Genomic DNA, 26382 nt, shown 5'->3' on the forward strand with positions numbered 1-26382 from the left:
CGGCCCTCCGGGCCTCCGTTAAAAAGTCGGTTTTCAGAGCAATTGCAATACCTTTCTATTGAGAAAGGCAAAAATCTTGAAAGTTTGAGCGAATTCTATACATTTCTTTTATAAGAAATGTAAAAATAGCATACGATAATGACGTGTGTCATATTTTTTGGGTAAATACTTTTATTTCACCCACTGTGGTCTACTTGACAATTATTTGGATACAACATAACCTAACTCTGTCGTTATTGTCTATTTTTGTTGTCTATTCTTTGTGTTATAGTTGTCGTAATCATTCAAATTGTAGGATCTAAAAGGAACAAAGAATTGAAATGGCTATAAGACGATATGCCCATGTTTTCAATCGTCTCAAAGAATCTGAAATAATGGAAGAAATTCGAGCAAATTCAACAGCAGACTATTCCGACACTGATGTGCAAAGCGAGGAAGAAGATGTGAATGATATTGCTTCCGACGATGAATCTGATGCAGAAAAATATGAATATGCACTCCGGTTATGCATCAGAAGAAATTAATAGCAACCCAGAAACATTTATTGGTCGTGTTCAAACGAAATGGAGCTCATAACCAATCGACAGTCGACGTGATCTTCCGAGTACTCACCTTTTGGAAAAAAATGACCTTTTTACATCCATCGTCTTATACGCTAAAATCGGGATTTGCTGCGTGTTCGTACTCATCATCCTGTAATTCCGGAACCGGAAGTCGGATCAATTAGAAATTCAACAGCAGCCAATGAGAATGCTGTACCATTTCATTTGTGGTCGAAGTGCCTTCGGTGGGTCATTAATGATCTAGACATGCAAAGCCAAGTAATGTTGCACATATTTTAATATATATTGCATTATTATTATTTTTTTTCATAAAACGTTTATTTGACACGGCATTTGCAAAAGCTTTTTTACGCCGGGGTTTTTTTTACATAACATGTTACAAAAGTTCTTAAGAGTATTGCATTATTTGGACATCATGGTAGTATCAGTTTCTATGGAAATTTGCTGTGTGATTGTACTCTTCAACACGTAACTCCAGAACCGAAAGTCGGATCAATAAAAAAATCAATAGCGACCGATGAGAAGGCTGCACCTTCCATTTGAGTCGAATGGTATAAGAGATTTGGCCCTGCAGGTCTCGGTTAAAAAGTCGAAATTTCGACCGATTACATAACCTTTCTATATCTTCGCTGTTGTGCTATCTTATGACAAGCGCCATTTAGCACTTTTCGAGAAAAACGATTTTTAAAGTTTGAGATTGAATATCTTAAAATCAATAAATGTTAGAAGCTTTTCGGGGAAGGCATTCGATGCCTCTATCTTTTCTGAAGTAAACTCTCGATTTGTGCGAAGATCGGTTGACTATATTTACAGTTTTTGCTTAAAATGTAAACCAAAGTCGCTGGCATACGTGTCATAAGTGTGTATTCATGATAAAATATGTATGACGTGTCACAAATGTGTACAGAAGATTTTATATAAAAATGAATTATAACTGGTTCGTAAAATTATGCGTTATAGATCACTATGTCCAATATCATACTTTTCCATGCGATAGCAGCAATATCAGGTTACAAAATGATGGCATTAGAACACAAAGTTTTTCCAATTTTCCTCCTTTATTCAGGAAAAACAATGAACAAAAATTGGTTTCATTGACAATTTAGAGACAATGTATATCAAACAATGTTATTGTTGACAGGTGACTAGACAAAACAAATGTTCTTCTTGCATAATCCATCACTACATTTCGGTATACTTTCCAAAACAAGTGGAAATCTCAAAAGGAAATTTGTTCAATAATCATGAATATATAAGCCAACCATTCCCAGAAAAAAACTATGGTAGGAAAAGTTTTGCTCCCGAGATAAGAACCTAGCTAATGCTTATGATTGATCTGCATAGGAATTACATAGGAAATTTTCGGCTTATAGCAAACCAACAAACTAAGAATGTTGTCTTTTTTTTCTTTGTCATAAGATAGCACACTCGATCACTCGAGAAATTGGCGCTTGTCATAATCGTGTTTCGCTATATCTCAGTAACCCAGCAGAATTTCAAAATTCTGAAAACGCGACTTAATGGAGATTTTAAAACTTAGTAACATGGCATATCTAACTCAGTTCACCCCAAAATGGCGTTTGTCATAAGATAGCACAACAGCGACGATATGAGAACGGCAAAAAGGAGCCTGAATTTAGACGGACCTGAGAGGCCCGGCTTGCTCTTTAATGTTAGGATTTTAGCTTGCCTTCACAAGGGTTAACCGAAATATGATAAAAAACTGTTTTCATAAAATATTTTAGTTGTAAGTACATCACAGAATACGTGCATGAGAGACGAAACCGATTGAATTCACCGAACAGTGTGATAAAGCCCTTCTTCTATCAATGAATATGTTGTCCTCAAAATCAACGGGCCTCATGAAATAATTTGAAAATATCACAACATTTTAATACTAAAATAGATATTGATAAAACATAATTTCTTAAATATCAAAGTGTTGTTGTTACTGAATCATTCATTTTGAAACTTGTTTACTGTTCTTCTTCATGAAAGTATAGGGGAAAGTGGTCGGTTGCTGGCACTGGTCGGTACCCTTTTGAGAGAAACCAGACATGGACATTCTGATAAATATTATTTGTGTGATATATTAGCGCGATCTTTTTGTGCCTATTGCTGAAGCAAACAGACTCGAATGTTCTGTTCTACAACCAATATATTTTTTGAACAAGTGAAACTCTACTTAAAAGTTTTTTGATGATTTGCTTAGTGTTACCGAAAGAAGTAAATCGATCGAAAAAGTACGCGCATTGAATATTTACGATGTGAATTTATTCTATTTTGTGATTCAACATTGAAGGGCACCGAAATGTTCGCACAAGTTTTTTTTATTGGTTTTCAAAAAGGTTACTAAAATCGGTTGTCGGCACCCAAACATGGTCGGTTGTTGGCACCCCATTTTTTGTGGAAAATGCTCTCAATAATCTAATCAATATGGGTATTTTGGAACGGGCTTTGCGAATAGATACCAGAGATCGATATGAAGAAAGACAACCTGGTCGTGTTTTCACCGCTAGGTAACACTGTATGTCACGACCAGATAATTTGGTGGGGAGGGGAACTCGGGGTTACCCTGTAGCCCCCCTCCCCCTTTGGCTGACTTCTATCTGATCTGTCTGAAGCTTTGGTAAAAAAACTGCCTGAAACTAACCCAATGGCAGTGAATGCGATCCGTCAGTGCATTAGCAGTGCGTAATATTGCGTAATACACATATTGTGGTTCTGATGAAGAATGATGTTCATAATGCATTTTATGGTTGTTGAAATGAATAAATTTCCTTTTCCCTTTGAATCTTGATGATCAATATTCATATTTTTTTCAATTTTTAAGTAATTTTTTAGGGTGCCGACAACCGACCACATTTTTCAAAATGGTAAAAAATTATCATTTTACTAAATTGCTAACAACTTTTTTTAAGTTGACAAAATAAATTCAATTCTTCAAGAAGTTATTAGCTAAGGCATGCTGGTGAACTCGAGTGATTCGTAGTTTTGCTGCCTAAACTCGACCCTCATCAGCAGAAGACAAAAGTTAAGCCCGTAAGATAGTATGCCTGTTCTAATGACCCTGCCACTTCTAGTTTTCCGATCTGTATACTTCACATCCTTGCTCTCACTTGAGTACTATGGCTCTAAATTTTCATATCTTTTCCTACCCAGTAATTTCTAGCTATGCTAATGTCGTTAAAATGTAAGAAATATACATTATTATTATACAAGAACTTTTTCTTAAACTATTGTTTTACTTTTCCAATAAACTAGCCAATTATTTCTAAAAAAGAATCATATTTTTTGGCTACCAAATACTGTGAAAAATAGTTAAAAAAGAATGTTATCTGGAGAATCATATGAATAAGTATTGTGCGAAATTTTGAAACGTGCAGTAGATTCTGAGTTGTGATTTTTTATGTACACTGTGAAACAATTTTTTTAAACTCCCCGGAGAATCCAGTCACTTACTCAATTTTCAACATTTTGCAATGAAAATCTAGGAACAAATTGTACAAATGTCGCATTATATTATGGAAATTGACAAACTGAAAAATATAAATAACATTTCTTGTTATCGTTTTTGGATTGGTATTTTTCGGTGATTACAATAAAAACTCCTCGTACTGTTTAAGTTTCAGCTTACTGGTTATATTGCTGCTATCGTCGGAACTAGGAGGATTTTTATTGTAATCACTGAAAAATATCAATCCAAAAACAATAACATTTACCAACGGTGATCAAAAACAGAAAATATAAAAAGCATTTCTGATTTCATCGAATATACTTACACATCCTTCCACCTCATACACAATATTTTGAGGCATCGTCTGATAAAAAATTAATGTATTTTGTACAATCATGCGAAGCAGTTTAAGAGGTTTAAATAAATTTTATATATTTGTTATATTCCTTATTGGCGCATGTTTAGTGCAAGATAATCTAATGTCAATAAACACTTTATACAATCTATTAAAACATAGGATAGGATTGCATAGGATCATAATTTGATAACACTGCATGGAAAATGAATCTATTTTTATAACTCTCGACATCATAAATGAACTCAGCACCCCAAAATTTGTTTAATTTGTGATTTTTAACCATATTAGAGAACATTTTAGGTTTTGTCCGACTTTTGTTCACTGTGCAACGTTCGAATCACTCCAATACGAACGAGGACTAAAGAGAGGTGAAGACAAAATTAAATAATGTTATTTACTCTTCGGCACGCTGCAGATGAGATAATATCCAGCAAAAGCAAAAGTGTAACGTGCTAATGTACCAATGACTTACTTTTTATAAGAAGGTATTCAAAGAAAGTGTTACAACGACCGCTAGTGAACTGTCTCGCCTTTTGGATGTATGAGTGTAAACTAAACAAAAGACTTCAATGCCTCGCAAACTAAACGGGTACAGGCTGACTCAGCAAGGCGCGTCGCGACGGCATGCATATATCGGCAGTGGCGTTGGGCTTTGATGAAGACAGTTGGATAAGTTGAAGCAACATGAATGCGTAGAAGAAAAGCTATGTAGGTATTATGTGCGTCTGCTTCTTCAGCTGATTCCGAAACAAGGTCAACGGAATTGTCATAACTGCGGTTTTGATTTATTTAAATCGACGCCGGTTTGTGAACATATTGATCGTAAATTAACGAATGGATCTAATTAAAACATATAGACGGATTATATAGATTACAAGCATTTTCAACCATGTGGAAATAGAACCTCGAAGAATTTCAGTGCGAAAAAAGTACACCGTACACCATACAAATTTTTTAAATGATATAACGACACAAATCAAACTGAAATAGATTTTTGTGTGATACTTTGCACCGAAACAAGTCTCATGGATCACTGTTACGCTTATTTTTAAATGAATTGACCCTCTAGTACCCAAATTTTTGCTTTGCTTCAAACAAACTTTCTTAGATGATCTTTGTGGCGAGAAAGAAGAAAATAAATGTTGAAAGTTCTTGAAAGTGGTGAATTTTTCATTTGAACCTTGGAATAAATAAACCGCGAATAAAAACCAGAAAAAACATTCTTCTTGTTAATTAGACACAGTAGCGAGCATGGGTGGATCCAAAAAAAAAACATTTCGGAGGGCGTCTGAAATTTCGATTTGGGTTCAGCCATAAATGAAGTAGCATTGTATGGGGGAGGGTAGTTTTGTATTTTGTGGTGATGTTTGACGACAGGGGATCCTGTCATACTACGTAACTTTGAAGAGGAAATGGGAATTGACCAGATGTCACGACAATCTTGCTCATTTCATCTAGCTGCTAAGAACCACCTGTTAATACATTACTTGCAAGTAAAGAGAGAAGTTAATTTTCAATTCGTAAGCTTTTCCTTATATATGATTCCAAAATCAAAATGCGGGCAAATTATTTGGTTTCGGTGGTTCATGTTTCGTTTTTTATTTTTTAATCTTTCAAGTTTTTCTAATTACAATGGAAAATTATTGACCATGTGCGAAGTTTTTTTCTTAGCTAATTCTCGACCAATACATACTCATCTTTAGGGGGAAGGATACCGTAAAGCTACGGGGGAGGGGGTCCGGACCCCCAGGATCCTCCATCTGGATCCGCCACTGGCCAGTATAGATGGTTGCCTAGATTTTGGGCACTGTTAGAACGCTTGTTTCCTAAAATGTAAGGAGCATTTCTCTAGTGCTTGGGTTGTTTAATTCTAAAACTATAATTTATAGTAGGGTAGAGTAGGGTGGTAATTGGCGATGGTTTCACTTTTCATTTTTTATCTTTTTAATTTAGGCAGATAAATCGTATAAAATAGAATACGTTGCATAAACAAGCAGACTTTGAAATATACTTCAGTTTTATTGAAATAATTATATGGGACGCGTAAATCTCGCTGGCTTACGACTCCACGCATAATGCACTATGGTGCCAAAGCCATATTCAGGGAGACAAAACTGTTTGCATAATTTAATGTAATGTAATTTAATGATTATAAATGATAAAATTCACTTACTGAAAAGATCTTCCAGGGGAGTGGGCGTAGCGTATTGGTAAATCGATTGCCTTGTACGCAGCGCACCTGGGTTCGAGTCCCGACCCCGCACATAGGGTTAGAAATTTTTCCTAAGAGATTTTTCTAACCCGAAGAGGCGAATGACCTTAAGGTTAAAACCTCTATAATTGAAATAAAAAAAAGATCTTCCATACTTAACCTTCCGGCGAATGCGCTGAGTTGTATGACATTAGTAGTACACATTCAATGTACTGGATACTAAGGTGTGGCAATGCTGTATTGCTCTCTCGCTCAATTTCTGTAACTTTATTACGTAATAAAGTTCAACTCCATATATTTTCCATATATATGCTGTCCACGTGCTTTACAGAGAACGAGCGAGAGAGCAATAGCATTGCCACACCTTAGTATCAACCTCATTGGTACACATTTGGAAACTTATTACTCAGCTTTGTTGAATCGATTATTGTGTAGTAAGTGTCTCATTCCCTCATGTAAAACTCACTTACCGCAGCTCATCTTTTTTGGCATTTCAACGCCCTCGGTCGACCGTCTCATAGAAGAGATTCCTCAATTTCCGTCGGAATTCGAATGAATAACAATATACCGTATATCTAAATGTTAGCGTGAATTTGCAGTAATGTTACTAGCAAACTATGCTTAATTATTAATTATAGACTTAGACTGGCTACAAAAGTTATCTACTACTGGCTCACGTAAATAAAGCCTACTTGGTTTTGATCTGTGCACGAAACGAGTGTTGGGAAGAGAATACATTAGTAAATCTTAAAATAAAACTTAAAAACCGGGTCCGTTATTCAAAGTAGCGGAAATTGTTGTATACCTTTACAATATTTGAGCAATGATTGAAAGCATAAATTAAATATCGATCATAAAAAGGGATAGTGGTCAGGGGCGGCGAAACACTTTACGCCCGAGTGGGCAGAAAGCATAGGGTGAGGGGTCCATTAGTAAGGAATTTTTCCCATTTCGCAATGCACACGCTTACATCACATTCACATTAAATCTCGTTCGTTTATGCAAATGGAACTGTGGTACATCGATGTTTTCAAATGTTTGTAGTGCGAGATATATGCATTGCACATCTAAATTTTTTGAAATGGTTCAAAATTTCGAGTGGGTAATTACTATTTCTCGTTTGTCGTTTCATATATTGATTTATCGTAAATATTTTGTCTGCAGCTCTTTTAGAACTTTATATGGCGCATATTTTCACCATAATAACAAAGTTGTTATCTCGTCTATTTGAGAAGTTATGAACTATTTTGGTTAAAAACCATGCCTCTTAAAAATTAATTCATTTTTTAGAAATGACGTTTTCACACTTTTTCACTAAAACTGACAAATTTTCAATCTTTCAAGTGAAATCTACAGAAAATTACAAATAGATGCAACCTTTGGTTTTGAAATTTTTTGCAATTTTTGGTTTTGAAAATCGCCTGAATTTGTCCAAACGAAAATGATAGAAATTTGGTGGATTCTTGAGAAAATAGTATTTATGAGAAATTAACACATAAAAAGACAACGAACCATCCTACCTTAAATATTGAAAAACTCATAACACATAGTCTAGAGATAGCCATATAGCCTATTCTGCAAAGTTTCTTCAATTCGATTGTTTTACAACATCGTAGAACATTGCGTAGCCTAATTTCAGAAATGTAAAAAGTTAACGCTTTGAACATCCTAAGCACAAGGACCACCCCAATTTAACTAATATGAAAAAATCGGCAAAAAAGCACTTAGATAGTTTGTAGAATATATCAAAAACTATCGGTTTGGGCGCAAAGTTTTGTCTTCTTAAATACGGCTTTTGTACTTAGGAAATATCTGCTTTAGCTCAGCGGTGCTGTTGAGTTACAATGAATATACGAGAAGACGTGTTAAGGTAGATTTTTATATTATAATATGTTCACATTTTCAGACTTTTATTTTCTTGTACAATCTGAAGCTCATTTTTGAAGCACTTTAATGCTATATGCATGCATTCATGAGATTTTTTGGTTTCACTTGTGAATAGTAAATTTTAATTTCAATTACAGGTTAGACTGTTAAGTTTATTCAAAACCTGAAAACACTTTATTTTTATGCAATGTTAAAAACCAAAAGGGAAAATTGGATTAAATCAATTGGCCCATTAAGGGCACAAAACCTAACATAAATTAAGTTTTATTTTCTTATGTGTTTCGAATTTATCTCGTCAGTAACTAGCAGCAACTGGATGTCTAGTTAGACGATGTATCTATACTAGTACCCAAATTAGCACTAGTTATACACACAAAAAATCCAAACAGTTAACACGACATATGTGAATGTTTAAGCAACTGACTTGTCCCGGGTAGCAATAGCAGAAACTCTAAACACAAAAAAAATCAAAACAGTTCACATGACATGTCTAAGCAACTGACTTGACATCACCCGGCACAAGTCAGTTGCTTAGACGTTCACATATGTCATGTGAACTATTTGGAATTTTTTGTGTAACTAGTGCTAATTTGGGTACTAGTAAAGATACATCGTCTAACTAGATACCCAGTTGGTGCTAGTTACTGACGAGATGAATTTGACATCACCCGGCACAAGTCAGTTGCTTAGACGTTCACATATGTCATGTGAACTATTTGGAATTTTTTGTGTAACTAATGCTAATTTGGGTACTAGTGTAGATACATCGTATAGATAGTTATAGATAGATACCCAGTTGGTGCTAGTTACTGACGAGATGAATTTGACAAAAAAATAAAACTTAAATTTATTTATACTCAGAACTTTAAAGATTTCTTAGAGACCTTCAAATGACAATTTTTAAAGAGTTATATATGTTGAGATGCGGGAAAAAAAGGAAAAGTTTGAATTTTTATAAAGATATGTAGCCATATTTTTATGAAATACTTTTTATACGTCTAGCGTAGTACAATGTCCAATTTGCAAAATCCACTTGAGAACATAAAAAAATTAATAATTGTCGAAGCTTTAGCAATTTCCGCAAAACGCGTTTTTTCAAAGAGGTTTGCCGTGACTACGATTCCAGTCCAAAAGCTCAACCAGGCCCGTGCGCACAGGGGGGGGGGGGGAGGGGTATGGGGGTTCAACCCCCCCCCCCCCATGAGCGTTTTGAATTACTTTTAAAAATTTATTATCTTCCTGTCCAGGAAAAAAATATACTGCAAACAGTTTGGACACATAAAATGTCATTTTAATTCGGTCACTTTAGAAACAAGTCAATGAAGAAACCAAAGACAAAACTTTGCGAAGGTGGCTGGAAAGGGATGTATGTCAAGTTGGACGGCTTCTCTGAAGGATCGGTTACATAGTGGCAGGAAACCCCGCGAACTTAATTGACTAGAGGCCAAATCATCGAATATATCGATGATTTGGCCTCTAGTCAGTTAAGTTCGCGGGGTTTCCTACCACTATGTAGCGGTGTCTTTGGATGACTCCTTCTCGATAACAAACATTTACCCAATTTGTTGAGCAGAGTCGTTTGGTTCACAGGACTAGGTCCAGGCCTCTGAAAAAATCTTCTAAGTTTGAGGGTTTCTGTACGTTTCTTTTAAAATAAACGTTAAAAAATCATAAAATAAAATTTCAATATATTAACACATTAACCAGAAAATCCACGCGGCCTTTCCCGATCGAAAGGAACGGCCGCACTTAGTGAAACACCGCGCTTAGTCGATCTGTCATGATATCGCAAATTTGCATAACGAAAGGCTGAATGAGAGCACAAGTTTTCAAAAATTAGTCCTGCATTATGCAACGTTTTGTGCAGGTTGAGTGTACCAGATGCAAGTGGTGCCGAATTCACTACATTCAGTATAATATTTTAAGACGACAGAATTGATAAAATTGGTTCAATGAGCTATACTTAATAATTAAATTCTGTTTTAAAAATTGTCAAAAATGGGATTTTATTACCGCAAATAGCAAATGCAAGTACTAGTTACATCAAAAACCTATTGGAAAGCTTAGAGCGGTCTTTAGTAAGCAGTTAGTTTGGCATGTACGTTTCAGTGAATGTCTCAATATGTCAAGCTATTAATGGTGTATATTTGAATGCTGAATTGAATGGCTTAATAAAATTTTGTGTACTAGGTACTAGGACTCGTTGTAAAGTTGTGAGCTTGAGTAGTAAAGAGAAATGAAAATGAAAGGCTCGATAACTTTTTTACGGTCACGGTCACTTTCATTCGGGACTGTCAAATTTCGATGTTAAGTATCATTGAAGAGTTTTACAACGTAAAACAGCACATCTTCTGATAAAATAATTTTGGTGGGTGATCCTTCTAGGAGTAATTATAGAGAATTTAATCTTCAAGAAAATTTAGCTCGATACTTAATGTCTTCCGCAAAGTTTTAGAAAATGTTATTTCAAACAACTTTGTGGAAGACATGAATACTTTTTATATTCAGAGTATCGAAATATAGTGAACAATAGCAAAAGAAAACCTTTTCAAAGTTAGTCTGATATTACTGAATTTGATAAATCTCTTCTGCGGTTTACAAACAACAAAATTGCATTCAAGGTATGAGTCTCTGAAGGTTACAAAAAAGTAATATTGAAGAGAACTGGCTTTAATTTTTTTTCCTAAATATTGTTTTATATCTCGATACCGGCATTCGTGCCGTTATATTTTCAATAAAATTGTTTAAAATGATAAATTTGTATATCAAATAATGCGATGTTTTCTTCGAAGTTACCTATACCTTCAAAGTTTTCAAAAATTTGTCCCACTTTAGAACTTCACATTCTTTGACTTCATTGAGATATTGTACAAAAAATAATCTTTATACTCTGTTCCATATTGGTTCTCCTTGTTTGTAGACTGGAAGGCATCTGTTAGACTACTTATGTTTTATGGTCGTTGTGCTGCTTCCTTAGCCGAACCTTTGTGCAGTATTTTCAACAAATCGTTTGAGCAAAGAGTTTTCCGGTGATTTGGAAGGAATCGTTCATGTTCCCGGTTCATAAGAGCGGTGACCGTCGAAATGCAAGGAACTACCGTTACATAACTAGCTTATCGGTAGCATCCAAGATATTTTAAATAGTTGTGAGCACCGTTGTACTTTCACGCATCAAACGCTACCTCTCTATCGACCAACATGGATTTACGCCAGGACGATCCGTAAGCACTAACCTTTTGGACTTCACGTCAACTTGCACTTCGCAGATGGAGGAAAAGGCACAAATTGATGCAGTGTATACCGACTTAAAAGTAGAATTTGACCGAATCGACCATCGAATACTTTTAAAGAAAATGTCTACCTTGCATCTTGGTTTTGGATGCAAACTGGTTTACGCTGATGACCAAAGCTGTACCTCGTAGTCCGCAATATCGACGCCTGCGTTCGGCTTCAAGAGTTTCTGGATACATTCGTTGGCTTTTGTCGTAGAAATTGGCTCATTGTTAACATCACTAAATGCCCGGTAATAACTTTCCACCGCATAGTCAATTCTTACTTTACGACTACCAGATCGAGGGGCAAAGGCTCAATAGAGTTGATCACTTCAGCGACCTTGGCGTCTTATTAGAAGCTAAGCTAACCTTCAATCTGCATCGCTCAGCTTTAATTTAGAAAGTTACTCGACGACTTGGCTTTATTTCCAAAATCGGCCCTGGATCCGCATTGCTTGAAGACGTTGAACTGTTCGTTGGTACACCCACTACTCGAAAATGCCAGTCTGATTTGGAGTCCTCATCAGCTTGTTTGGAATCTACGAATTGAACGTGTACTTGGCGGAATTCTTTTGATCTACCACCGTACCCAGATCGATGCCGTCTGATCGCCCTCAACCCATTAGATCGACGCAGAAAAATTCAACAAGAAGTATTAGTGGCGAAGTTGATAAACGCCGAAATCGACTCTCCAAAGATTCTATCCCTTATTGACTTCCGCGCTTCGCAACGACCTCTACGCTCTACTGGCTTGCTTCAAGCAAGGTTTCATCGTACGGTGTTTGGATTCATCGTCCGATATCATGTATACGAACTTTCTTCACAGTTGAGGATATGTTCGCTTTTGGAGAACCGTCGCACAAATTCGAACAAAAAATATCGCGATCTTCGTTTTTGTAATGAGATTTCCGTTTATTAATTAAGACTATGTGTTGCCAGATGAATTAAACAAATAAATAAATAAATAAATGTTGCTGAATTTTCAATAATTGATGAAACTCTTATTATTATCATTCTTAAATCAAAAAATTTCAGGGGCTTGATGAAAATTATTGATTTTTTAAGAATGACCCCCCTCCACCAAATTTCTGGCTACACCACTGCTTTTGAAATATGTCGCAATGATGTTGCCCCGTGCTAATTTGATCGATATAATATCCAAAGAAGGAGTTCTAAGAGATATAAGAAATTTCTCACCATACTGTTATGTAGATTAAAAGCGTTTTTAAAGATGACATTGTTATAATTTCACAAACCGTCAAATCCTATTAATTATTTTATTATGTTCATTCAAAATTATCAACAGAACATCACAGCTAATTGGTTATGCACTACCTTCGTTTTCATTGCAGAATAACACCCCTCAATATGACGGCAGTAGAGGTTCATTCAGGTTATAAATTCTATGGGAAGGCAACGGATCCTGATAAAAAAATCGTTTTGAACCACCTCAACATGAGCGTCACTAGAGGCTCAATGTAAGTATAACTTAAAATCAAGATTGCTGAGCTTAATTCTAAATGTAAATCTTGATACCCATATCTCGTTTGAATAGAATTAGACTTAGTTCTATACCCCATCACGAGATTTAATCTTCACATAGGATGTTTGTTGCACAATTCTAGTAACCCTATATCAGCAATTCCATGATAAAATGTATACGATCTCAGAAAATTCTATAAGAGTTGGTAGAATCGTTCCTTATCGAAAATAATTAGACACGTATTTTTCATTTCGTCATTAGGGTGCCACTGTCTACGTTGGACTGGTAAAAAGAAACTAGATTTCAAAAGTTGGATTTAAAAAAAATCATAACTGTTCAATCGCATACCGCTTCTTTATTGCTAATTAAATGTATTTAAATATAATTTCATTATTTGATCTTTTATGAAAAAATATTAGTTTTTCTTGATATTCACTGAGAGACTACAAGACAACTTCATACTTTAATATTATTAGTTGAAAGATCCTTTAATTCTGCAAAACACAAAATTATGCCCAGGAGGGTGGGACAAAAAATAGATTCAAGCTCCGAGCAACTTTTTGGGTACTATTTGGGTCATAGAATCTGTGCAAATTCTTAGCTTGATCCCTGAAACTATATTTTTGCACCCACTGTTAAAAGTTTACATGGGATCTTATATCGTCGCTGTTATGCTATCTTATGACAAGCGCCATTTTGCACATTTCGAGAAAAACGATTTTTAAAGTTTGAGATTGAATATCTTGAAATTTATAAATGGTATAAACAATTCAAAGAAAACAAATGATGCTTCTATCTATTCTGCATTAATCTCTCAAATATTACGAAAATCGGTTAACTACATTGCGAGCTTTCTTTAAAAATGTAAACAAAAGTCGGTCTCACACGTGTCATAGGTGTGTATTGATGACAAAATTTGTATGGCGTGTCATAATCGTGCATGGAAAATTTTCCATAGAAAAAAATCATCAATTATTAACTTTTATTCATATCTTTGGCTTCATTTTGTCTATAAACAATCGGTGAGATGCATTTTGAAGGAAATGAGTCAGGGAATCTAGAAAAAATAGTTATTTTTGGTTACAGTGTTGCCAAATATGCTATATTTCCAGTTTAAAACTTAAATTGCATTTTTGTCACAGTTCCTGCATTTTTGTTTCGAAAATGATTATGCGATTGTGTTTATCAGATAGTTCTACATATAAAAACATCTCACACATAAAGATAACTTGAGCGAATCCCCAGACACAGTCATTTGAAGCAAAAAATTAAAAATTTCTCAGCACGTTTCTCGCTATATCTCAGTAACCAAGCAGAATATTAAAATTCTGTAAACGCCACTTTGTAGAGATTTTTTAGACAAGTAATGTGGCATATCTAACTCAGTTTACCCCAAAATGGCGTTTGTCATAAGATAGCACAACAGCGACGATATAGGAAAATTAACTATCACAAAATAATTCCTCCAGGAGTCGCCCATTGCTTTCTAAAAATAAACCGTTATGTGGCTTTTGTAGGAAACAAAGTCTGGAAAACTACGAAGCGATTGGACGCTTAAGAAAATAGTTATTAAGCAGAAACCGATTGATGCTCTGAAGATTAATAAAATATTCATTTTTTCTAGCGCCACTGCTGTTGGTTGTCCAATTATATGCAATTTTGTTTTGATCTTCTCTTAATGTGTTTAAATCATTTATCTGTACTGTTTGGCCACTTCGCAAGAGTTTTGAGGGATAAATTGAGTCTTCTTTTGTACATAATAAAAGAAGATTAAAGATTTTGTATATAATTCGATAGGCAGCAGCAGTGATGCTAGTGAAATTTTCAATAATCTTCAGGGCATCAACCGGTTTTTGCTTAAACTTTTTCCACAAGCATCAGATCGTTTCGTGGTCTTCTAGACTTTGTTTCCTTGACAAATCTCCTATGATCATAACAGTTTTTGCAACCGGCCGAGACGGTTGTGCCTCCAGGTGGAAGGTTTTGTTCTCGAGAGAGTGACGGAGTGCGAGACGCTGTATGCGTTTTTGTGGGAGAGAGAGAGACCAGTTTGTTAAGTGTGAGTCGACAGTTGATACGTCGGAGGCGTGGTCAACGGCATCCTCGGTGTTTTGACAGCAAACCGCGGGTAGACGAATTTGCCTACCGCGGTGGCAGAAATCGACAGTGATCGTGCCTGTACACACAGAAAAAATATATTGTATTGGTGTCGTCGGGCAATTCTAATCGACGAGAGGGGAAGCGTCACAGGTAGACCCATTTGCTCTATTCGTCTACCGCAGAAGTGGTACGACGAATAAGGAAAACAAGTGGCACCGAAAAGTGCCGCATCGACAGTGGGATTTTCGCAGCAAGCCACAGGTAGCCACATTTGTTTACCGCGGCGGTGGAAACGGAGAGAGCGCGCTTGTGGTGGTGATACCGACGAGCAGCTTAACCGGAGAGAGTTTTGAAGTGTTGCAGGTAGGCCTATTTCTCTACTGAAGAAGCAACGCGACGAAGAAGGACAGCAAGTGTCACATTGTCAAACAACGGGCACCGAGTTTACAACGTAACACATGAGGTGTGTTCTACAGGTATAACAGGTATATTTTTCATTCCTTTTTGTGATAGTTTTTCTTGCTAGGTAAAATGGATGAAGAGATGGGAGAACGAGTAACAGACTCTCCCCCTAAGCCTTCTGCTGAAAATGTAAATCCGACTAGAATTAAAATTTACCCAGAGTCGTCAACGGGACCATGGATTGTATTTATTAGGCGTAAAGTAAAGGCGCTAAATATTATTCAAATTTCTAAAGATTTGACTTCGCGATTCTCGGATGTAAAAGAGATCGTCAAAGTCAATAAAGATAAAATACGCATTGTCGTTGGTAGTCTCAAACAAGCCAATGCAATTGCTTCTTGCGAGCTTTTTACGCGTGAGTATAGAGCGTATATTCCTTCAAAGGAAATTGAAATTGATGGGGTCATCACAGAATCGAGTTTGACTGTTGATGACATAATTAAGCATGGGGTTGGTCGTTTCAAAGACACCATACTTAAAGACGTAAAAATACTTGAATGCAAGCAATTGCATTCAGTATCACACGAAGGAGATAAAAAAGTTTATCGACTGTCTGACTCATTTCGAGTGACTTTCGCTGGGTCTGCGCTGCCCAACTATGTCATTATCGATAAGATTCGTCTCCCTGTTCGCCTTTTTATTCCTCGTGTAATGAATTGCCTTAATTGCAAACAGCTTGGCCACACAGCCACTTACTGTTCCAATAAGGCACGGTGTGGTAAATGTGGGGGTTCTCATCAAGAGGATACATGCAATGAAAATTCAGAAAAATGTTTAATGTGCGGAGAAAACTCACATGAGCTCCCTGCATGCCCCATTTATAAATTGCGTGAGGATAAAATTAAACGATCCTTGAAGGAGAGGTCTAAGCGCTCCTATGCAGAAATGTTGAAAAATGCTACCCCTAAACCCATTTTCTTAGAAAACACTTACACATCTCTATTTTCGGAACAGTCTGACTCTGACGGAGCGTGCGAAGGTACATCATTTGTTTTACCCGGAAATTCCAGAAAAAGAAAACAGTCTTCTTTTCCCAAGCTGCCAAGAAAGGGCCTTAAAATTTCTCCACCAGTAGATAAACTGCGCCCAAAACCGAAAAATTCCGAATCAAAACCGAAATCAATTCCACCCGGTTTTGGGAACGTACAATCCAAACAGAACACCATTACTGGAAATAATAAAATTTCGACTTCCTCTGAGCCTCAGCCGGGGGTAGGATTATTGAAATTTTCTGAAATTGTTGATTGGATTTTTAAAGCATTCAATATTTCTGAACCACTAAAAAGTATACTTTCAGCTTTCCTCCCAACAATTAGAACATTTTTAGAGCAGCTGATTGCTCAATGGCCCATCCTTGCAGCGATTGTATCTTTCAATGGGTAATTCACCTCCTCCAATGAAAGATTCCATCACTGTTTTACAGTGGAATTGCAGAAGTATCATACCTAAAATTGATTCCTTAAAAATTTTACTGCATAATTTAAAATGCGATGCTTTTGCTCTATGTGAAACATGGCTTACCTCAAACATTAATTTCAACTTAAATGATTTCAACATTATTCGCCTAGACCGAGACACCCCGTATGGAGGAGTGCTTCTAGGAATTAAAAAGTGCTATTCTTTCTATAGAATTAACATCCCCTTGTTTGCGGGCATTGAGGCTGTAGCTGTCCAAACGAACATTAAAGGCAAAGACATGTCTATCGCTTCTATATATATACCTCCCAAAGTTCAAATTGGACAACATCAAATTTTTGAGGTAGTGGAATCCATGGCTGCTCCGCGTCTGATACTGGGAGACTTCAACTCGCACGGAGTATTGTGGGGTTCCCTCTACAATGATAATCGATCCTCTTTGATATACAATGTTTGTGACGAATTTAATATGACAGTTTTAAATACTGGCGAAACAACCCGCATCCCCAGACCTCCTGCACGTCCAAGTGCATTAGATCTATCTCTGTGCTCGACATCACTTCGGTTAGATTGCACGTGGAAGGTTGTACCTGATCCTCACGGTAGCGATCATTTGCCAATCGTTGTTTCAATTAACAGTGAATTAGGCCTTACGAATTCAATCAATGTTCCTTATGACTTAACACGAAATATTGATTGGAAAACATACGAAACATTAATTTCCACTTCTCTTGCTTCGACAGAAGAGCTACCCCCTACCGAAGAATATGAATTCTTAGCGGGTTTAATTATTGAAGCAGCAGAACAAGCCCAAACGAAATGCAATCCTGGAATGACAATAAATAGACGCCCCCCTAATCCTTGGTGGGACAAAGAGTGCGCTGATGCATATGAAGCTAAACAAGTTGCCTACAAAGAAATTATGAAACAGAAAGGGGGTATACGTGAGAACTTTGAAAATTATTTCATTTTGCAAAACAAATTTGACAGTATACGTCGTGCCAAAAAGTCTAGTTATTGGAGACGCTTCGTTGATGGCTTGTCAAGAGAAACATCAATGAGTACTCTTTGGAACACAGCCAGAAGAATGAGGAATCGAAACGTGACTAATGAAAGCGAAGATTTTTCGAATCGTTGGATATTTAATTTTGCCAAGAAAATTTGTCCAGATTCTGCTCCTGCGCAGAAAATCACTCGCGATGCTCCCACAAGTAACGATTTCATAGATTCGCCTTTGACAATGATGGAATTCTCAATTGCACTCCTCTCATGCAACAATAATGCTCCGGGACTAGACAGAATTAAATTCAACTTGGTGAAGAATCTGCCTGACCTAGCAGAAAGACGCTTGTTGAATTTATTCAATAAGCTTCTTGAGCAGAACATTGTGCCGCACGACTGGAGACAAGTGAGAGTTATCGCTATTCCAAAACCGGGAAAGCCAGCCTCCGATCATAACTCGTATCGACCGATTGCAATGCTATCCTGTATTAGGAAATTGTTGGAAAAAATTATCCTACGACGTCTCGACAATTGGGTTGAGGCGAACGGCTTGCTATCAGATACCCAGTTTGGTTTTCGGAGGGGAAAGGGAACGAATGATTGTCTGGCGCTACTTTCGTCAGAAATCCAACTCACTTACGCAAAAAAAGAACAAATGGCGTCTGTGTTCTTAGACATAAAAGGAGCATTCGACTCAGTCTCCATTGATGTTCTCTCGGAGAAGCTACATCAATGTGGTCTTTCACCGATATTAAATAATTATTTATACAATTTATTGTCAGAAAAGCACATGCATTTTTCATATGGCGATTTGGCGACACTCAGAATAAGTTACATGGGCCTCCCACAAGGCTCTTGTCTAAGCCCCCTTCTCTATAATTTTTACGTGAATGACATTGATAATTGTATTGTCAGCCCATGCACTTTAAGACAACTTGCAGATGATGGGGTGGTTTCTGCCACAGGACCAAAAGCTATAAATTTACAACAACCATTGCAAGATAGCTTGGATAATTTATCAATTTGGGCTTTAAAGCTGGGCATCGATTTCTCTACGGAGAAAACAGAGTTGGTCGTTTTCTCAAGGAAGCGTGATCCAGCTCAGCTTCAGCTTCAGTTGGTTGGTAGAACGATAGCCCAAGTCCTGACTTTTAAATACCTTGGAATTTGGTTCGATTCTAAAGGCACATGGGGAGGCCACATTAGGTATCTAATAACGAAATGCCAACAAAGGATAAATTTTCTGCGAACAATAACTGGATCATGGTGGGGTTCTCATCCAAGTGACATGATAAGATTGTATCAAACAACAATACTTTCAGTAATGGAATATGGGTGCATCTGTTTCCGTTCAGCTGCGAACACTCACATTATTAAACTGGAACGGATACAGTATCGCTGTTTACGAATTGCCTTAGGTTGCATGCAGTCGACCCATACAATGAGTCTTGAAGTACTAGCGGGAGTTCTTCCTTTAAAAGACCGATTCTGGGATCTCTCTTCTCGTTTACTTATTCGATGTGAGGTTATGAACCCACTGGTAATTGAAAATTTTGAAAGACTTGTCAAGCTTCAACCCCAAACCAGATTCATGACAGTGTATTTCAATCACATGTCACAAGAAATAACGCCTGCTAGGTATGTTCACACATACGTCAATATACTAGATATTCCTGAATCCACTTTATTCTTCGACACGTCCATGCAAGCAGAGATTCGTGGAATTCCGGATCATCTACGCTCGCGGGAGATCCCTAAAATATTCACAAGTAAATATCAACACATAGACTGCCTTAAAATGTTTTACACTGATGGGTCACGAATCAGTGAGGCCACTGGTTTCGGTATTTTCAACAATAATTTTTCAATTTCTCTCAAACTTGCAGAACCCGCCTCTGTTTATATAGCGGAACTAGCAGCAGTTCACTATAGTTTTCAAATAATTAATACTTTACCCCCGAACCATTACTTTATCCTCACTGATAGTCTCAGCACAATTGCAGCTCTACGCTCAAAGAGGATTGATAATCACGATCCATTCTTTTTGGGGAAGATACGAGAATCTCTGAGTAACCTGACAAGAAAATGTTATAAATTTACCCTAGTGTGGCTCCCCGCCCATTGCTCTATTGCGGGCAATGAGAAAGCTGATAATTTAGCCAAGATTGGTGCACTAGATGGTGAAATATATGAAAGACCCATCGCTTACAATGAATTTTATAGCGCTTCTCGACAGAGGACACTTGCTAGTTGGCAAACATCTTGGGACAATGGAGATATGGGACGATGGCTACACTCAATTATCCCTAAAGTATCAACGAAGGCATGGTTCAAAGGATTGGATGTAAGTCGGGACTTCATCCGTGTGATGTCTAGGCTCATGTCCAATCATTATACTTTAGATGCGCATCTCCGTCGTATTGGGCTCGCTGAGGGTAATCATTGTGCTTGTGGAGAAGGTTACCACGACATTGAGCATGTTGTTTGGTCCTGCACTGAATATCGTGAAGCCAGATCACAATTAGTAGATTCTTTACAAGTCCGAGGAAGACCAATCCATGTTCCTGTTAGAGACATCCTGGCGTATCGCGATCCTCTATACATGGAACTTATCTATCATTTTCTAAAAACAGCGTCTGTCAAAATTTAATTAAATTCATCTCCTCATACTCTCATCCAAGGTTAATCATTCACCAATTAAAGTGTCCTAGAATATTTAGTTTTTAAATTTAGACAATAACAGAAAAAAAAGTAAATAAATACACCCGAAAATACTAGATCATTATGAAATACAACAATGTAAGGAAAAAAGCAAACAATAAAGTGATTTCAGTGTTAGTTTTAGACAAAGTACTAGTATAGTTAAAATTAGTCTTAAGGATTTTTGTAACGTGCTATGTAAAAAAAAGAAACTGGCGTAAAAAGCTTTTGCAAATGCCGTGTCAAATAAACGTATGGAAAAAAAAAAATCTCCTATGAAATCAAACATCTATTTATTTTTAGGAGGTAACGGGCGACTCTTGGAAGAATTGATTTGCAAAAGACGTTTTCCCCATACGAAATCTCATGTAAACTTTAAACCCTGGGCGCAAAAATATAGTTTCACCGATCGAACTAAAAATTTGCAGAGTTGTTCTGGGAGCTAAATGGGACCCAAAAATTTACTCGGAGCGAAATTTTATTTTTTTCAAATAACCATATCCCACTCTACTGCCCAGACGTTTTACAGATACATTTATTCCAAAGTAAATCGTTTCACCGAAATATATAAACCATATTTGCATGAAAACGAGGAAGACGCAAGCTATTTCTCCATATACCTCCATCGAGTCACAGCACTTATGACTAACGAAATCTACGAGTTAGGTGCAACATTCGATTTGGCCTGGGGCCTGTCCATTATCCACGTAGAAAAAATTTCAGACCCTCGCATAACTTTTCAGCTCAGCAACAAGAAAATTACTTAAGGGCTTACACCACTGTAGCATTTTTAACAAATCGAAACTTTTTTATTGGTCCAAAATAATATATAATGTCTTGAAAATGATATAACAAAAAATCACAGACGACAATAATTGCTAAATGTTCTAATGTTCTAATTGCTGCAACGCTACTTATGTATACCCCGAGCGAACTGAAAACTTTAACAGCGTTTTTCTCGAAACCACATTTATGAAGCTGGCCGGAAACGTAACTCGTAAAAATGATTTTCTACCGATTTGAAATTTTTAGAGTATATTCGGAAATTATTTCTACAGTGTCGTAAGAAGGGTTTTATTTTTTTAATGGTTAGTTTTTTAAATTACAATTTTTTGTCGATTTTTATGACATTTTATGCGATTTTTTACTAAAAAAGCGCCATTTCGTGAAAAATCAAAATATGGTAAAAAACCCACGTACTTTGTTTAATATTGTTATAAGGGACCGCAAAAATTTTAGTTTTAAGGTCTAGGTAAAAAATTACGGGAGATAGGTTTCCGGCCGTGGACCCTTTCCAAAAGGAAGGCTGCTGCACAGCCGCCATCTTGTGACAAAATCACTTGAAAAAATTAAGTTTGGAACTTCATAACTAATACTATAAATCACATTTTACAAGATTTCAAATCACCTCTTTATTGCATTTAGAACAAAACCCGAAATAGAGTAAAAGGGTATAATACGCCCCACCGGGGCTAAATGTCCCTCTTCGAATCCCAGGATTCCTGAATTATCTAAAAAGTAAAAATGACTGATAACAGTATCGTTTCATGAAATCAACGTACTGAGTTAGTTTGGTATTTTTAATATGTTGCAAAACAACAATATATACAAAAGTTTCAAAAGAGCTACTTTTATGTAAGCTTCCACTTTTTCCAATAGCATTACAACCAATTAGAAATAGTCGGATTCGATAGAACTATTTCAAGTAGCTTACTAGAATATTATAGTTACTATCTTAGTTTATAGCTTGGCTTAAAACTATGTGTGTGTAGAATTATTCATGTATTCACAACAGCTCATCACCGGCCAAAACACCCCACCCATTGTTGTGGGGCATACTCACCGATTGCTGTGGGGCATACCGTCCTCTTGTTGTGGGGCATATTACACCTTCACCGGGGGCATTTTGCCCTGGGTGAAAGAAAAAACTAGAATTTAGGCATCTTTGAAAAATGTTTAATTGTACTTGTATCAGGATGTTTTTAATAAAAAATGAAACGGATACTAAATTCAAACTAATATAACAATAAATTAGAGTAGTTAGTGAGAAGATCATGGCGTCGAATGGTTAAATATAGCTATTTTTGCTTAAGGGGGCGTATTAGACCTGTTTACCCTATGCTTATTTTTTCGTGTTCTACAGTGGTGTAACTCCTTAAAACACATCAAAAGCAATTTGAAGGCTACATAGTGCACTAAACATAATCATGTTGCAGTTCGTTTATTTTTGATTCATTGTTTAGCGTTTGTAAAAGGTAAATTTCCAGTTTTACAAAAGATTTATTTTAATTAGATATCCATCTAAGTAAAAGTAAATAAATAAAATGGAATTATTTCGCAACTTGTCATGGAAAGGACCCTTATGATGCTTTGGGAGGAGTATTGATGCGAAACGCTGCGAAAGTGAATTTGCAAAGTCATCATATGTAGCCCAAGAACTTTATTCACGGGCTATTTCTAAGCCAACGTGACGAATAAAAAATTTTAAAGTCACGTAAATAAAAATAAAAAATATATATTTCTAAACCAGATTCAAAGATACACTCACAGTTTTCTTCGAAATCCAAATACAATAAAATGGAAAGAAAATTTAAAAATCGTTATGACAAATCTCAGGAACACAGCCATTCAATTTAAGCCTCAAAATGAAAGGTATATTATTGTCAAACGGTACTCATTTTCTATGGAAGAAATATGTGTGACATTTTAACTAAAGAAAAGAAATTCTGTGTGAAAAATAAAACTAAAAGAGATATAAAAGTTTTTGTATTTGTATTTAATTTTTTTTTTCATCTGACACTAAGTCTTAATGAATTAAACTCAAAATAATTAACCTAATGTAACAAAAAACGGTGACGAAATTGTGATGAATTATAATTGAGGTCAAAGTGCTCGGCAAGCTCGTTGAAGCGATGAACCATCGCTAAAATCGGACTATTAGCAGCGTAATTGGTTTTTCGCATTTCGATGTGTAGTAATGTCCGAGAGCGAAGAACACGGGTTGGGGCGTAGAGGTTGATTTGTCCAAGGAGATCGGGAACATCATACTCAGCCAACAGAAGCTTTGATATGAAAATGGCCTGCGAAGTATGCCTACGTTCTTGCAAAGTATGTGGTCCTAATAGACTGCAACGGTTCTCATATGGTGGCAGGTTCAACGGATCATTCCAAGGCAATTGACGTAAAGCATATCGTATAAATTTGCGCTGGACAGGTGATTAGTATAAGTTAGCCTTTCATCGAGAATAACACCTAGATCTTTTACGTGGTCAACGCGTTGCAGCTGAGTTCCGGCAATGTTGTAGTTAAAATTAAGCATGTTTCTTGTACGATGAAAACTGATGACAAAACATTTCGTAACACAAAGGATCAACATGTTTCTTTGACACCAATTGTAAAATGTATCAATGAGACACTGTAACTCACGGCAATCGGCTTCATTCCTAATCACAAGAAATATTTTCAAGTCATCGGCGAAAAACAGTTTCTCTCCACGCATTAGAACAAAGACCGCATCATTCACGAACAATGAAAATAGTAATGGACCTAGTGTACTACCTTGGGGAACTCCGGAATCATTACAAAAGGATTCAGACATGACATCACCAATTGCATGACGCACTTGCGGAGAACAAGGTAGGATCGAAGCCAGTGGCAGAATCTCGAGGTACATCCTAGTTTATCAAGCTTTGCAAGCAGTATCTCATGGTTAACTGTATCGAAAGTGGCCTTAAGATCTGTGTAGGCCGTGTCCACCTGGAGTTTCTTGGATAAGTTTTCATTGCAAAACGATGTGAAGCTAACTAAATTCGTCTCTACCGATCGACCAGGGAAGAATCCGTGCTGACAAGGGCTAATGTAATGTTTACTAGCAAAAAACAGCACCTCGTTGATAAGCGATTCGAAGATTTTTGACTCAACTCTCAGCGAAGTGATTCCCCGGTAGTTCACGATGTTGCTTTTGTCATTTTTCTTGTATACCGGAAACATAACTGAAAACTTCCAATCATCGGGAAATTTTTACTACTGAAGCGACATATTGAAAAGGTGCGTCAGTGGGATCGCTAAGATATCGGAACATTTTTCCAGGACAGCAGACGGCATAGCACTTTGTCCTGGAGCATAAGACGATTTTGTTTTCCGTATTGCAGAGAGTACCGATTGTACTGAAATAGTGAATACATCCATATCCACTGCACCAATGGGAACATCACGGGTCGCGTTTTCGAGCTCGATGGCAGATGGCACATCAGTCGTGAAGACACTTGAGAAGTAGCTGGCAAATAGGGAGCATTTTTCTGCCGTTGTAGTTGCTACTTCGCCATTGTAGACCATCCCAGACGGAAGACCCGTTTCCTTTCTCTTCGTTTTAACAAAAGCCCAGAATCCCTTCGGATTTCGTCGTAAGTTTTGTTGGATGCGGTTCACATATCCTTTGTACAGCAATTTATTGTAACAGCGGTACTCATTACTGGCGAGTGCGAAAAAGCGCTTGAGAATAGGGCATCGACAATTTGTGTACGCACGTAGGGCTTTGGCACGGATGCATTTCAGATTCCGAAGCATGGAGTTAGATCATGGAGGCTTCTTGGGAGGTTGATATTCTGGCACGGATTTTTCAACACAGTCAATGAGTAATTGGTTATAGAGATCGACTGCAGTATTTACATCAACTTGGTCAAGTAGTACACTCCAGTCAATCAGCGATAGGGTGCGACGTAGTGCTGCTAAATCAGTTATGCGAAAATTACGACGATTCACAGCTAAAGCTTCTTCATATTGTGGTGAACTAATGATGGAAATGGATATTTCTAATGCGGGATGAGAGTTATCCAAAGGAACGATCACACTGGAAGCTTCACTCACAGAACACTCAGGCAAAGCATTCTCACTGACGAACACAAGGTCAAGAAAACGGGATTGATGGTGGATCCCGTCCAGAAGTAAGCGGGGGGGTAAGGGTATCCACGTCCAGAAGAAACCCACATCAGTCCTGGTTGGTTGAAATCACCAAGAACTATTATCACATCGTTTGCATCTGCCTGAGAAGAAGCGTGTTCTATAGAGTCTAGATGGAGCTGCGTGATAGTGCAGTCAAGTCGCTTTTCTGGAGGAATGTAAACAGCTCCAATAAAGTAGTTCTTCGTCTGCGTAGTAATCTTCGTCCAAACAACTTCAATGCTTGATGAAGTATCCACACCAAATTCACAGGACTCTAGTGCGGAAGAAACAGCGATCAAAACTCCCCCGCCTCGACCATGAACACTGTTATGTGCGCTTCGATCCGCACGATAAACCGCATAAGAATCCCCGAAGAGCTGCATCGATGTAATACGATCATCAAGCCAAGTTTCCGTCAGAACACAAATATCGTAGTCGCCGTCAAGAGAAGCCAAGTACAAGTCCTCGATTTTCGTACGTAGCCCTCTGACGTTTTGGTAGTATAGCCGCAAATCGTCAGCGTCACGTG

General features: G+C 37.1%; 1 protein-coding gene across 1 annotated transcript in view; it reads left to right on the forward strand.

Annotated features, from left to right (window-relative positions):
• The first annotated feature begins 690 nt into the window (after positions 1 to 690).
• The window catches only part of LOC131677891 (ABC transporter G family member 20), a 113793-nt gene continuing 88101 nt past the window's right edge, over positions 691 to 26382 (forward strand). The window contains 2 exon segments of the mRNA XM_058957983.1: positions 691 to 787; positions 13102 to 13227. Coding sequence (XP_058813966.1) covers positions 13118 to 13227 — 110 coding nt within the window. The 5' untranslated portion in view covers positions 691 to 787; positions 13102 to 13117.

The sequence above is a fragment of the Topomyia yanbarensis genome, chromosome 1 (genome assembly GCF_030247195.1).
Source record: "Topomyia yanbarensis strain Yona2022 chromosome 1, ASM3024719v1, whole genome shotgun sequence".
In the NCBI taxonomy this organism is placed as follows: Eukaryota; Metazoa; Arthropoda; class Insecta; order Diptera; family Culicidae; genus Topomyia; species Topomyia yanbarensis.